Source organism: Hipposideros armiger, unplaced genomic scaffold, assembly GCF_001890085.2.
Source record: "Hipposideros armiger isolate ML-2016 unplaced genomic scaffold, ASM189008v1 scaffold_74, whole genome shotgun sequence".
NCBI classification, from domain to species: domain Eukaryota; kingdom Metazoa; phylum Chordata; class Mammalia; order Chiroptera; family Hipposideridae; genus Hipposideros; species Hipposideros armiger.
This window is the reverse complement of record NW_017731424.1, coordinates 532,714-547,769: the sequence shown is the minus strand read 5'-3', so window position 1 is coordinate 547,769 and position 15,056 is coordinate 532,714. Positions and strand designations below refer to the sequence as shown.

General features: G+C 41.3%; 1 protein-coding gene across 1 annotated transcript in view; it reads left to right on the top strand.

The window, feature by feature from the left end:
- Nucleotides 1-1,298: 1,298 nt before the first annotated feature.
- PDZD8 (PDZ domain containing 8) overlaps nt 1,299-15,056 on the top strand; it is a 64,204-nt gene continuing 50,446 nt past the window's right edge. The window contains exon 1 of the mRNA XM_019642910.1: nt 1,299-2,366. Within this exon, the coding sequence (XP_019498455.1) occupies nt 1,495-2,366 (872 nt within the window). The 5' untranslated portion in view covers nt 1,299-1,494. The remainder of the gene's footprint in view (nt 2,367-15,056) is intronic.

Below are 15,056 nucleotides of genomic sequence, written 5' to 3'. Positions count from 1 at the left end.
TGGTTCCAACGTTCTGCACCTTCTCTAGCTGGGTCAGAATGGGGCAGAACTCTGATTTTGCTCTAGAATCACCCAGAGTCAAGACAAACAGTGGTGGCTTGAAGATCTTCCAGATCTGCCCTGGCTCCTTGAAACCAGAACTGGTCTCACTTTTAGGTATGGAACATCTGAACCCTTGTAGGACTAGAGGTAGAACTGTTGCGGTGTCCATGTGATTGGAGCCACATCAGCATTTACGAGTAACATCAAGGAGCCAGAGGGCCTGAGGAATTAACAACGTTGCTGGGCAACGTGGCTTCATTGACTCTATGGCTTGGTCAAGGTGCTACCCTTCCCAAAATTCCCTGAAGTCTTTCCTGAGCTCCCCGCCCCAACTCCCCCTTCTTGTACATCAGGGAACTCATACGTCCGTCCCCTTCCAACCTTAGCAATCTTGGTGGCATGGTACAGAGAAGTGACCTGGGGCTTAGAGATTAGTATTAGACAAACCAGGCTTCATTGTGTCACTCCAGGCAACTTTCTTTGCCTCTGTGCGCCAGTGTTTGCATCTGTAAAATGGGTGGGGGCTAACAATCACCTCCTCATAGATGGACTAACGGTGGTAATACACTCGGGGTTTAACCCACTATTCATCTTCCAATTATCTGGCAAATTCATCTCCCTCACCTTTCCTATCCCAGCTTTTTTACTTCCTTCTCATTTAAATCTCGAATATCCACTTAAGTGCTGAATCTTACATCTTTCTTCTCTGTCCTTCCTTCCCAGGGCCCACCCTCCGCAGACGCTCTGGTCGGATTGATGGTCAGCGGCGACGGTCTCTGAGGCAGTCAGTCGTCTCGTCTTCGGCTTAGGAAGTCTCCGGACGGCCAGTTCAGACCCTCCGCGGCGCTGCCCTGCAGGGAAAGCCGCCGCCAGCCCATCTCTCAGGGACGCTGGTGGAAGGACTGCACTGCCGCAGAGGTAACGGACAGGGACCGCGGCCAGTGAAGGGGGATGGGCGCACTGGAAGATAACGGGATAACCAGGATCAAAAACGTGTGCCACGCCGTCTCCGCCTGGCCTTCTTCTCCTCCAACTGGCTCCTGTTATATCCTCTCCGATTTCCACCGCGGCCCCAGAAGCGACAGCCACGTGGATCGCGGGGGAACGGAATGTTGGCGTGGGGCGGGGGAGCGGGGTTGGAAGCGAGCCCGAGAAAGGAAGAAGGACCCGCGTACGCGCGCCCGGGCGCCGGCTGCCAGGCGACGCCGCCGAGAGCGAGTACGCTGCTGACGTCACGCGCCCGTTCGTCCAATGAGAGGAGGCCGAAGTGAGCCGCCTCGGGCGTTGCACGGCGCCGGCTGGAGCCGCGGGACCAGGCCCAGGGAGCCGTTGCCCGGGACCCCGCCGTCCGATGTCCTCAAGATGGAGGCAGCGGGGGCGGCGGCGTGAGGACAGCGGCGCTGCGGGCGCGGGAGCAGCGGCGCGGGCGGCCCGGGCGGAGGCGGTGGCGGGATGGGGTTGCTGCTCATGATCCTGGCATCGGCCGTGCTGGGCTCCTTCCTCACGCTCCTCACCCAGTTCCTGCTGCTTTACCGCCGACAGCCCGAGCCGCCGGCGGACGAGGCCGCCCGCGCGGGCGACGGCTTCCGCTACATCAAGCCGGTGCCGGGCCTGGCCCTGCGGGAGTACCTTTATGGCGGCGGCGGGGCTGAGGAGCCCTCCGGCGGGCCCCCCGAGGGCGGCGCGACCCCGACCCCGGCCCCCGAGACCCCCTCCCCGCCGACGCGGGAGACCTGCTACTTCCTCAACGCCACCATCCTGTTCCTGTTCCGGGAGCTTCGGGACACCGCGCTGGCCCGCCGCTGGGTCACCAAGAAGATCAAGGTGGAGTTCGAGGAGCTGCTGCAGACCAAGACGGCCGGGCGCCTGCTGGAGGGGCTGAGCCTGCGGGAGGTGTTCCTGGGCGAGACCGTGCCCTTCATCAAGACCATCCGGCTCCTCCGGCCCGTGGTGCCCTCGGCCACCGGAGAGCACGACGGCCCCGAGGGGGAGGCGCTGCCCGCCACCACCCCCGAGGAGCTGGCCTTCGAGGCGGAGGTGGAGTACAACGGGGGCTTCCACCTGGCCATCGACGTGGACCTAGTCTTCGGCAAGTCCGCCTACCTGTTCGTCAAGCTGTCCCGAGTGGCGGGGAGGCTGCGCTTCGTCCTCACTCGCGTGCCCTTCACCCACTGGTTCTTCTCCTTCGTGGAGGACCCGCTGATCGACTTCGAGGTGCGTTCCCAGTTTGAAGGGCGGCCCATGCCCCAGCTCACGTCCATCATCGTCAACCAGCTCAAGAAGATCATCAAGCGCAAGCACACGCTCCCGAGTTACAAGATCAGGTGAGAGGCAGGTGGGGGGCGGGGGGGTGGTATCCCACAGGTGCGGGGGCCTCGCTGCGGGGAGGCTGGGCGTGGGCGGGAGGCTGCCGCCCTGTGGAGTGGGAAGGGCGAAGGCTTCTCCGCAGCCCCTGCCTTTCCGGGGACCTTCACAACCCTGGACAGGGCCCTGGGTACAGGCCGGTAGCGCGCTGCTGCTTTGCTTCCAAAGGTCGTTAATGAACATGAGCTAGACACCTTTTCGCGTGTTCTTGGGCACGCAGGGTGCTGTCAGCACGGGTGGGAGCCACGTATTGAAAACGGAAGGGAGTCCGCGCCGGGGCTGTTGAGAAACTCTTCCTGTCTGTGGTTGCTGCATTGAGGGCACTTTGCAGCATCACCTTGGCCACGTTGAGACTTTGCTTTTGGACGCAGAGAACAGGCAGGAAAGAAGGTGCTGGTGGTGGCCCAGAGCTGTAAGGCTTTGCAGCTGCAGACCGCGGTGGCTGAGACAGCTTTCGGGGCAGAGGTCGTATCTGTTGTAAAGGAATCCTTTTCCGCGGCAAATCGGAGTCGAGTCCGGAGCTTGCACGTGCTGTTGTAGTACTCGGTACGTTTTGTGTGAGTGTCATCTGCTCTTTGGGGATAGGTTCCGGAGCACAGACTCAGACTCTGCCCCTCATGTGCCGACTCTCCGTGGCTGTAAGTTCCTTGCACGGTACCTGACATCACCCTGCAGATAGAATGTTAATGATAGATCGTGATTTTAACTTTTTACAGCCCTCCTGTAACTGGTGGCTTAATTTTAGGTACTATTCTGTTTCGATTCACATACGTGTGCGCACTTGTGTGCGTGTGTGTGTGTGTGTGTGTGTGTGTGTGTGTAGAAGTAGAAGAGAAAAGGAAGTTTTGAGTTTTGTAGGGCCACACTTGGGTCCGGGAGGACTTGTTACTGGAGTGAAAAGGGCCATACATAGGTATTTCTTCTAAAACAGATGCATTTTTAATTTCACCTTCTGCCTTCCTTTAATCTGTGTTCATTAAAATGTTTGACACTTTTGAATTTTGCCCTTTATTATAAAATCATGTCAGTCTGGTATTTGCCTTGCCAACTGCCTTTTGGTAGAAGTTGCCTATTTCTAGATCACTAATTTTCTGTTATAGTCTCAAGCATCAGTGACCCAGATAATCCAGAAATATTTTATGTTTGGATTATTGCATTGTGTATATGGCAGATTTACCTTCCTTATTATGTTTTGTTTAGGCTAGTAGTAGCCCAGAGTTAAGTCAAAGCTGTCAGGTGGCAGAGAAATTTACTTTATAATGGAAATACTTCCATAGATTTGCAGAGGATAGTTCACTGTGTTTGATTTCCTGTTCTGTGAAGTAGAATTTAATTTATGAGACCTGCTCTTTAAGTTCTGGAATACAAGTGACTAAATTATAAATGCGTTCTCGTGTTTAAGAAGTGAGAGGTTTATAGTAGCATGTTGCTAAGAAAGTCAGGAGAAAAGCTGTTACAGATTTTGGTATTCTATCACAACTTTGATTCTGATATTTTCTGGGTACGTTTCAGATAATAAAATTTGACTTAGTTATTATTTGGGGGTTATTTGCAGAGTAGCCAGTGACAGTGAGGTTGCATATCATTTTGAGGGGGTTGTTTTTGAGGATTTTTTTTTTTTGGTTTTTGTTTTTTTTTTTTAATGCAGAGTTGGAATTCAGGTAAATCTGAAGGAAGTTATGGAGCCATTAATAGGTTTATTGCTTTGAAGAAATTTTATCATCTATATCACTGAATAGTATCACCATTTAAATTAATAGCAAAATTGCTTTCATATACTATATCCAAAGGGATTTAAAAAAAAAAACATAGCATGATTTTGGTTATGTATGATATTTCAACTTTTAAACCTTAACTGATCCCTCCAGAAGTGTACACATTTATGCTCTTTATATTAAAAGGCATTTCAATGGTCAGTCACTAAATACTGCACAGACATATCACTCAATCTGCAAATATTTATTATACAACTACTATGTGCTTATTGTTCTAAGTGCTAGGGCTTCAATACTGAACAGCCAGCCTCAACCCTTGTGGAGCTTAGAGTTTAGTGAGAATTGAGTTAGCTATACTTAATAATATTTAAACTAGAATGTGATTGATGGGGTTGAAGTAACTAAGAAGTTGATTTTAGTTTAGTAAAAGAAAATAATAGAAGTGAGAGGATTAAAAAGACTAATTTAGGAAGGGTTGAATTCTCTTGTCTGTGTAGCTGTTCTACTGGAAGTGTCTTAAACTACTAGTATGGTGGATAGGATTCAAGTTTCAGCTAAGAGCATGAATTAAAACACATTTAAGATATATTACAACTCTCATAATGAGAGAGTTAAAGTAACTAGTGTTTATCCTTTTTTGTAGATGAGGGAATAGTGCTCAGAGTGGTTAAATAACTTGCTTAAAGTCACACAGCTGTCAAGTGGTGAAATCCAGCTCTGATAAAGCCAGGCTGCCTTTTTCTTAAACTATACTGCCTTGTTCATAAGGGTTTAAACCTTTGAGTGCTGCTCCATATAACATTTCTTTTTTAATCCAGCAGATTTTGTTTCCAAATAGGTCTTGTTAGTTTATCCATTTTAGTCATCTAATCTTAGTAGAACTAAAGTAGTAAAGAAAGTTGTATTGAGTCTTACAATCCTTTGGCACTTATATAACAGAAATATCTTGCCAATTAATGTTGTCACTTCCTCCCTCCTTCATTTATTTTGCCCTTTTCATGTTGCTAAAGTGGAGGTGACCCATCAAGGACTACCAGCTCTGCATGTCTCATCGAGAGATGCCAAAGAGCTCAAGCGGTTGCTTTCTAAGGATGGAGCGGATTGACACTTCATTTACCCAACTTACATAGTTTGTAAAACATTGTAATATTTTTTAAATGAGTTTTAATATGTATACATTTTATACATATTATAATTCTAGTTTTACTAATATAATTCTAAATTCAGCCACTTCAATGTTAATTGTTTTGATTTTTTCTTAAAATCTATACTTTAAAATAGTAAATTAAAGTAGTAGTATTTTTTAAAAATTAACCCAAAAATTAGCCTTCAAGAGAGAAAGATTACCACTAATGTTCTTGACTACGTGGAGAATCCATCTTCAGTATGAAATGTGGGTGTAATAGTCCTGGGGAGTTTGGGGTCTGGGAGTTGAATATTTGAGATACTTACTGAGGCTTCTGTTACTAGAGCATTATTGCTGGTAGCAAGGCCAAATTCAGTTTGCAAGCACTGTGTTTATTGTTTGTTTCTGTCTTAATTGCCAGCATTTAAAAATGAAAGATTTTGCATGAGTTGGATTTCTGGCTTCTCTTAGGAAAAATTGGAAGATCTTGTATCACCAGAGCTGCATTACTCATAGCAATAAGCGGATGGAGAGCTGGAGTCTAGATGCAGCTGCACGAAGCTCTTATGTGTAGTTCGTAGTTCCCACCTATTGGGTTGTCGGAAAAGTCATGACATACTTTTTCTATGTTTTTCGTTGCAAAAATGCGTCATTACTTTTCTGACAGCCCAATACTTGCTGCACTTAACTAATGGCACTCGCCTGGCCTGGCTTCATGTGAGTTTGAGACCCTTACTAAATGGGGAGCATGACTTGCTAATCAGGGAAAACAGGATGAGCTAATAGCTAGGTGGTAGACGGTGATAATTTTTACCCCTCTTTAAACAGTATATCTTTGAACGGACGTAAGTTGAGTGATTTTATTTTATGAAAGACAATATTGAATTTAAAAAAATCATTCTGGGGCCAGCTGAGTGGCTCAGTTGGTTAAGAGCTTGCTCAAGAGTGCAAGCTCTGAGCAACAGCGGTTCGATGCCCAGCAGAGCTGAGCTGCCACTGAGCTGCCAACAGGTGGCAGGGTGGCTCAGCTAAAAAAAAAAAAAAATCATTCTGCCAGAATTTTTTCTTAAATCCCTTCAATCATTTTCCATTTCTCTGTAGTATAGTGACAGTGGCTGCTTTTCACTTCTTCTCTGATTTACAAACGAGGGGGTTGGGCATCTATTTATTGACACTATTTGAATTTTATGAATAAGGAACAAATATTTGGGGAAAACGTCACTTTTCAGGTCCATGGAGTGTCTTCTGAATATGACCATTTTTGTCAAAAAAAAAATTTTTTTTTTTTACCCCTGAAAAACTTTCTGATGTATATTTGTGGAAAATTTCAAGTATTCTTAGTGACTGGAGATCGAGGAGGACCACTATCTCCCCTAAAGGCAAAGACAGAGCTGTTTTTAGTTAGAGCTTTTTTCATCTTTATATTTTTCTGTATCTTCTCTAAATATACCATTAATTTCAGAGAATCAAATTAGACTTGGTGTGGAAAGCCTCATATTCTATAATGTGGTTTGCAATTGAGTTATTTCTTCCTTGGTCTTCTGAGATGAGGAAGAAAAACATTTATTCTTAATTATCACTTTTTTATTTTCCTGATTATTTGAGGTAAAGTCGTTTTGAGTAATCCGTGTCTTAAAAACTTTCAGAATAAATTGGCTGGAAGCTGATAAATTATTTGTAAAGTTAAATGTAATGTACTGTATTTATTCACTTTTTCATACTTTTATTTCTATGTATGTAAAAGTTTTAAAAGGTTCTAATTAGGATCAAATATACTTTAAAATCGCTTCTATAAGTCCTTGGTGATTGTAGGAATCATAGTTTTACTTACTAGCGTTAGAAATATAACTAACCTTTGATACTTGGGAGAGTAGATGGAGACAAGAACTTTGGTATATCACTAGCTGTTCTGGAGTAATGTTATAAGTAGTAGCTAATTTTTATCTGTTCTGCTTTCTCTTGTACTATTGGTGAGATGAATCTCTATATAAATGAAATTGAAAGATCATAGTCTTAGAGATAAATAATTAAGTTGTTATTAAAAGTCATTTATTTTCAGTAACTACCAATAACTCTTTCAGTAAATCCTGAAGACTACCAATACCTAGCGTTATGGTGGATAACGTGATAGTGATAAAAATGGTTATAACATTTAGTGCTCTCTAGCTGGTTAGTCTTTCTGGGGAAAACAATTAAAGCTCATTATAATGGCATTTGACATATTTAAGACCTTCAGTTTTGTGAGAAACAGGAAGAGGAGAGATCAGTGTCTCTGCTAAGACAAACACCTGATTACTGTGTGTTGTATAATATTTTGTGACGTTAAGTTCTTTGGTACACCTAAATACACTCCAATTTAATTCTGGCTTTACTTTTTCCAAGATGGGTTTTCTTACAGCTGCTTTGAATTATTGTGAATTAGGCATTCAAAAATCTTTTCATGCAGAATAATGAATTGATAAATTAAATTTTTGCTCTAGAAATTTGATATATACATTGAAGAGAGAAGAGCAATTACGAGGAGACTATTAGATTCTAATCAGTAATGTACAGGTCTGTTGGCTTTCCGGGAAAACCCCAGCTTGTCCTGGAAATAGCCAAAGCAGATCATTACAAAGTCAGTTATATTGGAGGAGCATGCCTGATCAAACACTTAATATTGATTTACAGATATTACTATGAGGCAGGGCAGGATAATAGAATCAGTTTGCTAACTATATGCCAGGTACTGTGTGACAATTCTATACATTTGCCATCCTACTTAGTAGTTAAAACTACAGCGTGGGAGAGGTTGGTATCTCATTTTTACAGATATGGAAACTTGAGACTTAGGGGTGTTAGTGACTTTCTCAAAGTCTTTAAAAAAAAAAAAAAGTCCTGGACTCCCAAAGCCCATGCTGTGTTATTTCTGCAGCGATAAACCAACTATTACTCTAAGCAGGGGTTTGTAAATAGCTGGTGTTAGGCCTATGAGTTAAGAATTGTTTTTTACATTTTTCAACTTTACATTTAAAGTTGTTCAAAAAAGAATAAAAAGAATATGTGATATATCCTGTTGCACCCACAGATTCTAAAATTTTTGCCATCTAGCTCTTTATAAAAGGTTTGCTAACCCTGTTCTAGCTCTTAAACAAAAAACCCTAAAATACAAAAAACTATGCTTAAATGCCTACCAAAAAGGAGCACATATGCATATACGTTGAAAGGTACTTCTAAACCTTTATTTGAGGGTCCTATCTTTTTGGAAGGCTAATGCAGACTCTGTGAAAAAATGCATGAACAAGTTTTCATTTAATTTCATGAAATTTATAGCCCCCTCAAAGCCTGTCTAGGGTCCTTAGACTCCAGGTTGAATAGTAAACACAGGCAGAAGGATTCAGCTTTGTTGTCATAAATATAACCAAAACTAACATGCTAAAATAAACATTAAGCACTTTATAATTTTGCTGGCTTTTTTAGAATGTATGCAGGATATGTGTGGCACAGGCATTTCTAAGAAACCTCTGTGTCCAAGAAGGTGCAGCCTGTCTCTTCCCCACCCCCATTCCCTTCCCCTCCTCCTCCCTCCCGTCCCCTTATTAAGATTCCCTATAGCAGGCGGAGACATTTGGAATCAGTTGTTCAGTATGAATATCTGGCATTTCAAGTTAGAGTTTCTACCACCGAATATCATGTTTAGAAGTTAAATACCGACCCAACATTTCTTCCCATCGCATTCTCCCATTTTCTCAGTACAATGTCACCAAGAAACAAGGGCCATTAAATCCCTTTGTTCTTTCCTAGAGTCATAGGACCTAGCAATACTTTTGGCATTTTTGGCATGGCATCAGAGCACATCACACACTTCATTGGAAAGTCATAAAGCAACCACCTGGTCATTAGCAGAAATTTTACAGAGTAGTTTCAAAATCTCTCCTGCTGCATTGCTAAGACTGGCTTAAAACTGCGTACTTACTGTGTTTGTACTAGAGAAGAATGAGGTCTAAATGTTAATTATTTACCTACAGATGAGTAGAAAGGCAGGTGCTAAGTAGAGACTGCCAGAAATAGGCAATGATTTCATTCTTTTGGGTAGAGGCTATAGACAAGTACTTAAGTTGTCTGTTCCATAGTAGCTAGAGCTTTGGAGTAATGTCTGCCTGACTTCAGCCCTACACTGAGCAAGACATGTTGGACAAAAGGCCTTATCTTCCCTTAGGCTCAGTATCCATATCTGTAAAGTAGAAATGGGAATAGTATCTAATTGGATGTAATGTCACATATATGGTACCTACTGAATAAATGTATCTTTCCTTTAGTAACTAATTGACATACACATTTATTGATTATCCTACATTTGTCTAACATTTTGCTAGAGATATTTCAGACATTTTACTTGATGTATGTCAGACATTTGCTAGGTGACACATTAATATTTTTCCCCTTTCAAGTGAGTGATAAGCTCATTGTAAAAATCCAGTTAGAAAATATGAAATATCAAAGTGAAAACCCTTGTAATATCTTTTAAAGAAACTATTAAATTTGGGGACTAGTCTTCCATATTTTTTTCTAAATGCATTCTAATTTATTAATTTAAAAAACAGGATCATAGTTGGTACCCTACTATTAATATCTTGCTTTTTTTTTTTTTGCTTATATCTTGGGTTTTCTAAATATACCTACTTCATTTATTTTAACAAGTGATTTAGAATTATATTGATGAGGAGTACCATAAGTTAGTTCCTTGTTGACTTTTTTTTCAGTTTCTCATTAGTATAAATAATTGTACCATATACATTTTTCTAGTTGCATCTTTGTGTAGATGCTAGGTTTTTTCTCTTGAAGTTTTTTAGTGTTTTTTTTTTTGTTTGGTTGGGGTTTTTTTTACTAGTTTTTTGCAAATGTTCAAATAGTATTTGGGATCATAAAGAGGTTAAAACTGTATTCCTCTCCCTTTTAATTTCATCCTCCTAGAAATGTTAAGTTAGAGATGTGCACTTAACTCTATGCTGAAACACAGGTATATACTGAGGAGGTGCCTCCCTCCCTCCCTCTCCATCTCCTCCTTTCAACTTAATAATAAAATGGGGAAGTGTAATATAATTGTGACCCTGCAAGTTGGTCTGGAAGAATAACATGGACATCCCTCCAGGCAGTATGTGTGGGTCTAACTCCTTCACTGCTGTACTGCACTCCGGGCCATCTCGAGCTCTGAAGTTGTCTTCTGTAACTTCCTCCTGCTTAGTCTCTTCTGGCCTGCTGGCTGTTCTCACACTCCAAGCATGCGCCTATCACAAGGTCTTTGCTAGTTCCTTCTTCAGGAAGGTTTTTCTCACAGATAGCCAAGGATTTCACCCCATCACTTTTCAGGTCCCGCTTAAATATCACCTTACAACTGTCCCATATAAAAAAAAAAAACCCACATTATTAGTTCTTTAAATACCAACTTTTTTTTTACAGACTTTTTTTATCGATGTGTGTAATATATGTATATGCGAATGCATGTGTGTTTGTGTGTGTGTATACACAGAAACTGCTCAAATGCTAAGTGTATACTTGATAAATTTTCACAAAGTGAACTCAGCTATGTAACTGAAATGCTGGGATTTTGAATTCAGTCTATCTAAAGAATACCTGTATTCTTTGAATTTCTTAAACAAAATGTATGGAACATAATCTTATTTTTTAATGATTGAAGGTTGTCATAAATGCAAGCTAATGGTATTTAATCCAATTCTCACTGTAAAATCAGTATTGAAGAGGAGTGTTCCTACCCCTACACACACACACACACACACACACACACACACACACACACAGCTGATTGAGGTCCCCAGCAGTTCACTGTGCTGACTTCACGGTCGGTTGGGCACCTTATGAACACCCTCTATCCTCTTCTCATTTCCACACACAAGCAAAAACAAAACACAAATGTGTTGGCAACCTTCTCTGACACTCCAGAAACCTTGGTTTTCAATTCCGCATTCTTCGGGAAGGTCAATATCCATAAACGGTAGATTATATTTCCCTTGCACTGGTATAGAATAACAATACAACTGATTTTCACTGGTCTGGTGCATAATTACCAATTTTTATGAACATGTATTTCCTTCTCTAATCATGTTTGGTGTTTATGCCCATGAATTCTTCATTATTGTAGGGAAAATGGAGCTGATAGTATGGTAGGTGGAGTACTGAAACGTGCTTTGATTTGCATTACACTGGTAAACAAGCTAGACAATTCCCCACTCCCCAGGATAATTGGCTCTTGATGGTATGTACTTAAAAACAAAAATGCTGTGATTAGCACAGTAAAAATGTTTTAGTTGGGTGATTCTTTTGTATTAAGTACCTGTTATGTGTACCTGGTTTGTTGGTAGGTACATGCCAGCTGAACAGGTATTCATAGCCTAAGTATGTTCACAGACGCTGTTTCTCCCGGGATCAGCACCATGTCCTACCTGTATAATCTAAAATTATCAGTGACTACTTAATTTTTTGCTGTAACATTTTCAGCAATAATGGGGAGATATAATTTCTGTTTAGTAGCTGGCTACGAGAATCTGTATTTTGAAAAATGACTATATTCTGATCTTAGATACAACTATTTCATGTAGATATCAGTATCTACTAAACAGCACACCTGGAGTTTGTGTTGTGTGCCTGCTTGCACACAGTCGTCTGCCATGAATACTACATTATACTCATTACTAAGGATGATTGTGGTTGCTGACTGCACAGTTGCTACCTTAGTCATTTGGTCAAGCAAGTAAATAATTCAGAGCCTTTAGTGCTGTGAAACTTGCTGTGGCTGAAGTAAGAGCCATTCTATTATAGTTAATTTCATTGTGTGATAATTATTTTTATAATACGTTGAAAATCTTATTTTGTTCTCACAGTTATTAAGTATAATGTTATTTTCTGTAAAATTTAGGACAGATAATGTCTGATCTATTGTAATACTTGGAAACATTGTTAGTTCTCAGTATTTAACTTTAGATTTTAATCAGGACTAGAATTGTAAACTCTTGACATGGAAGAATTTAAAATATGTAGCAAAATATGTCTTTTTTTTTTTTTTTACTCTGGCATGGTAGATAATACAGATTAAGTTTATTTAGTTCAGGTATTTTGAGATTGATGAAGTATAAGGAGAAAATGTGTGGCAGTTTTAGGCTATAATAAAGCCCACAAATACAATATATCTAAATTATAGGCCATTTTTAGTAAATTGCTTACTTAAAATATTTGAATAAATTACTCAAAATGTTTGAATTGTTTAGTACTATAGAGTTAGAATTTGGACTCAGTTATTCTGTGATTCATTTCAGTCCACAAGCATTTGTTGGACCAGACTCTCTGGTGATAACAGTTGGAGCCTCCGGGATACTACTTGATGCTCTTAAGATTTCTCTTGAAAATATCTTAGCATCTTGCCCTGAAATGATAGCATTATATGATGAGGAATTTCTGTGTTATTTCTGGAATTACTGTTGATTTGTTAATTTGGTATATTCTTGGACAAATGGTGCAACTTGTTATTTTTGAGACTGAATGAAATAAAAATGGAAAGTTGTTGAAGTTCTTTCACAAAAGAATTATGTAAATGTGAGGTGTCATTATTATTCACTTCTTTGTTATTTTTGCATAGGTCTAATATAGGGATTTTTCTCATGCGAGTACAAATCATCTTAAAAATATTTTCATTTAATAAGTTCCGACTTTAGTTAGGTAATTATGAACTAAAAGAAGCAAAGATTCACATAATGTTAAAATCACTTATACTTTTAGAAGAAGCTTTGCTGCTTTTGTTTAGCTAGAGAAAAATGAGGAGAAAACTGGAAAGTTAAAGTCTTAACTTTTTTCTCATCCCTCTTGTTCAGATCTTTTGTTGTTCCTTACTTCATATCTGGAATGGAGCTTTTGTCTGTTCGTACATCTAACTGGCTTAAGAAGACCAGGCCTCTGTATTATGTGTTGTATTGTTTATGTCTTTACCGTAGTAGGGAGGTAATCATTTTGTCTTAAGATGTTTTCTCTTCCCCCCATCCACTAAACTTCAGAAGAAATTCAATTTACTCAGTAACCATCTTTGTCCAGGGCACTATGCACTGCAAAGAGAATTAGTGCTTAAAGGGAATAAATAAAACAGTCCTTCCTTCCTTCCAGATTTTTTTTTTAATAGCTTGACAAATCTCAATCTTTAGCCATCAGTAAACTGGCTGTGTCTATGACAAATAAGCCGTTCTTTGTTTTTAAAAGATTTTTATTGGGGAATTGGGGGGATGGGAACAGTGCTAGGGAATTGGGGGAAGGGAAACAGACAAGCCGCTGTCATTTTTGTTCTTCAATCTAGCCGTGGAGGACGCTGCCCCACTGGCCCAAGTTGGCACCGTCACTGCGCTCCTCCCTGGTGAGGCAGATCAGTCGCCGGCCTCTGGACAGCCGCTCACCGCGGCTGCTGGCCACTCACGCTGGCCGCTGGCCACACACGGTAGCCCATGGCAACCCACTGCCACAGGGGCTGCAGCCTACGCCGTCGCCGGCGACCCACGGCAGCCCAGCTCCAGGTCGAGCCGTTGCTCAGCATCTCAGCTGCGGAGGGCAGTGTCACTGGCCCCCACATGTGGGATCCGAACCGGGGCCCTCTGGCGTCCCAAGCGAGTTCTTAACCATCGCGCCACTCGGCCGGCCCCCAGATTTTTTTTTCTTAATATAACAGTGAGAAACAGTATACTTAAAGTAAGATAATGGGTTACATCTTAAAATTTAAGAAGAATTGCTGTAACAAAGAGTTGTTACTGTCTAACTCAGTGGTTTTCAAAGTGTGGTTTGGAGACCCATTTGGAGCTCCGAGACCTATACGGGGGTGGGGTGGGAGGGGCGTCTACCAAATAGAAACTATTCTCATAATAATACAAAAATGTTGTTTGCCTTTCGCACTCTCATTCTCCCACAAGTGTAAAGTGGAGTTCTCCAGGAATTACGTGATGTGTGATGACATTATCACACTGGCGGCTAATGGAATGTGATGTGAGCTTGTGTATTCTTATGTTGATAAGTGTTACTTTTAATTTCTAATGTGCTAAATATCAATAGATATAAGCCACATAAACAACAGCTCCTTGGAGTCCTTAATAATTTCTAACAATGTATAGGGAACTTATGAACAAAATATTTGACAACTGCTGCTCTAACCTAGAGTTTACTTAGTTTTACCACATGTAAAGGAGGTGCCCCTGTTGCCTCACTTTCTGAATCAGCTTTAATAAATATTAGATACATACATTATTTTCAGTTGATTTATAGAATGGCTTGTACACTTTGGTGTTGCAAGGAGACAAGGTCTGTTGCAGTTTTGACTGTACCAGTTACTATGTGATCACAAAAAGCCACTTGAACTTCCTCATCCTTAGTTTCTTCGTATGTAAAATAAGACTTATAAGGCTGTACATTGTTATAAGTCATGAGAATCAAGGGTGTATATGAAAGTATTATGTTATTTACAGACAGGCCAGAAACATAAAGCAGGAATTTTTATATTCTCTTACTTAAAGGTGTGTTTTAGGGAAGCTTGTTGAAGTGTAATAGAAGGAGTTTGGATTTGAGGACAGTTCTCATGGTTCTGTTTACCCCCCACGCACTTTGTGAAAGCTGAGAATTTTAACTTAATTGATCATAGGCTATGGTAAGGGACCCTCATGTTATGGGTCGTGATGCACATAAAAAGACATGAGAGGGCCGGTCGAGTGGCTCAGTTGGTTAAGAGCTCACTCAAGAGTTTGAGCTCTGAGCAACAGCGGTTCGATGCCCAGCCCGAGCTGAGCTGC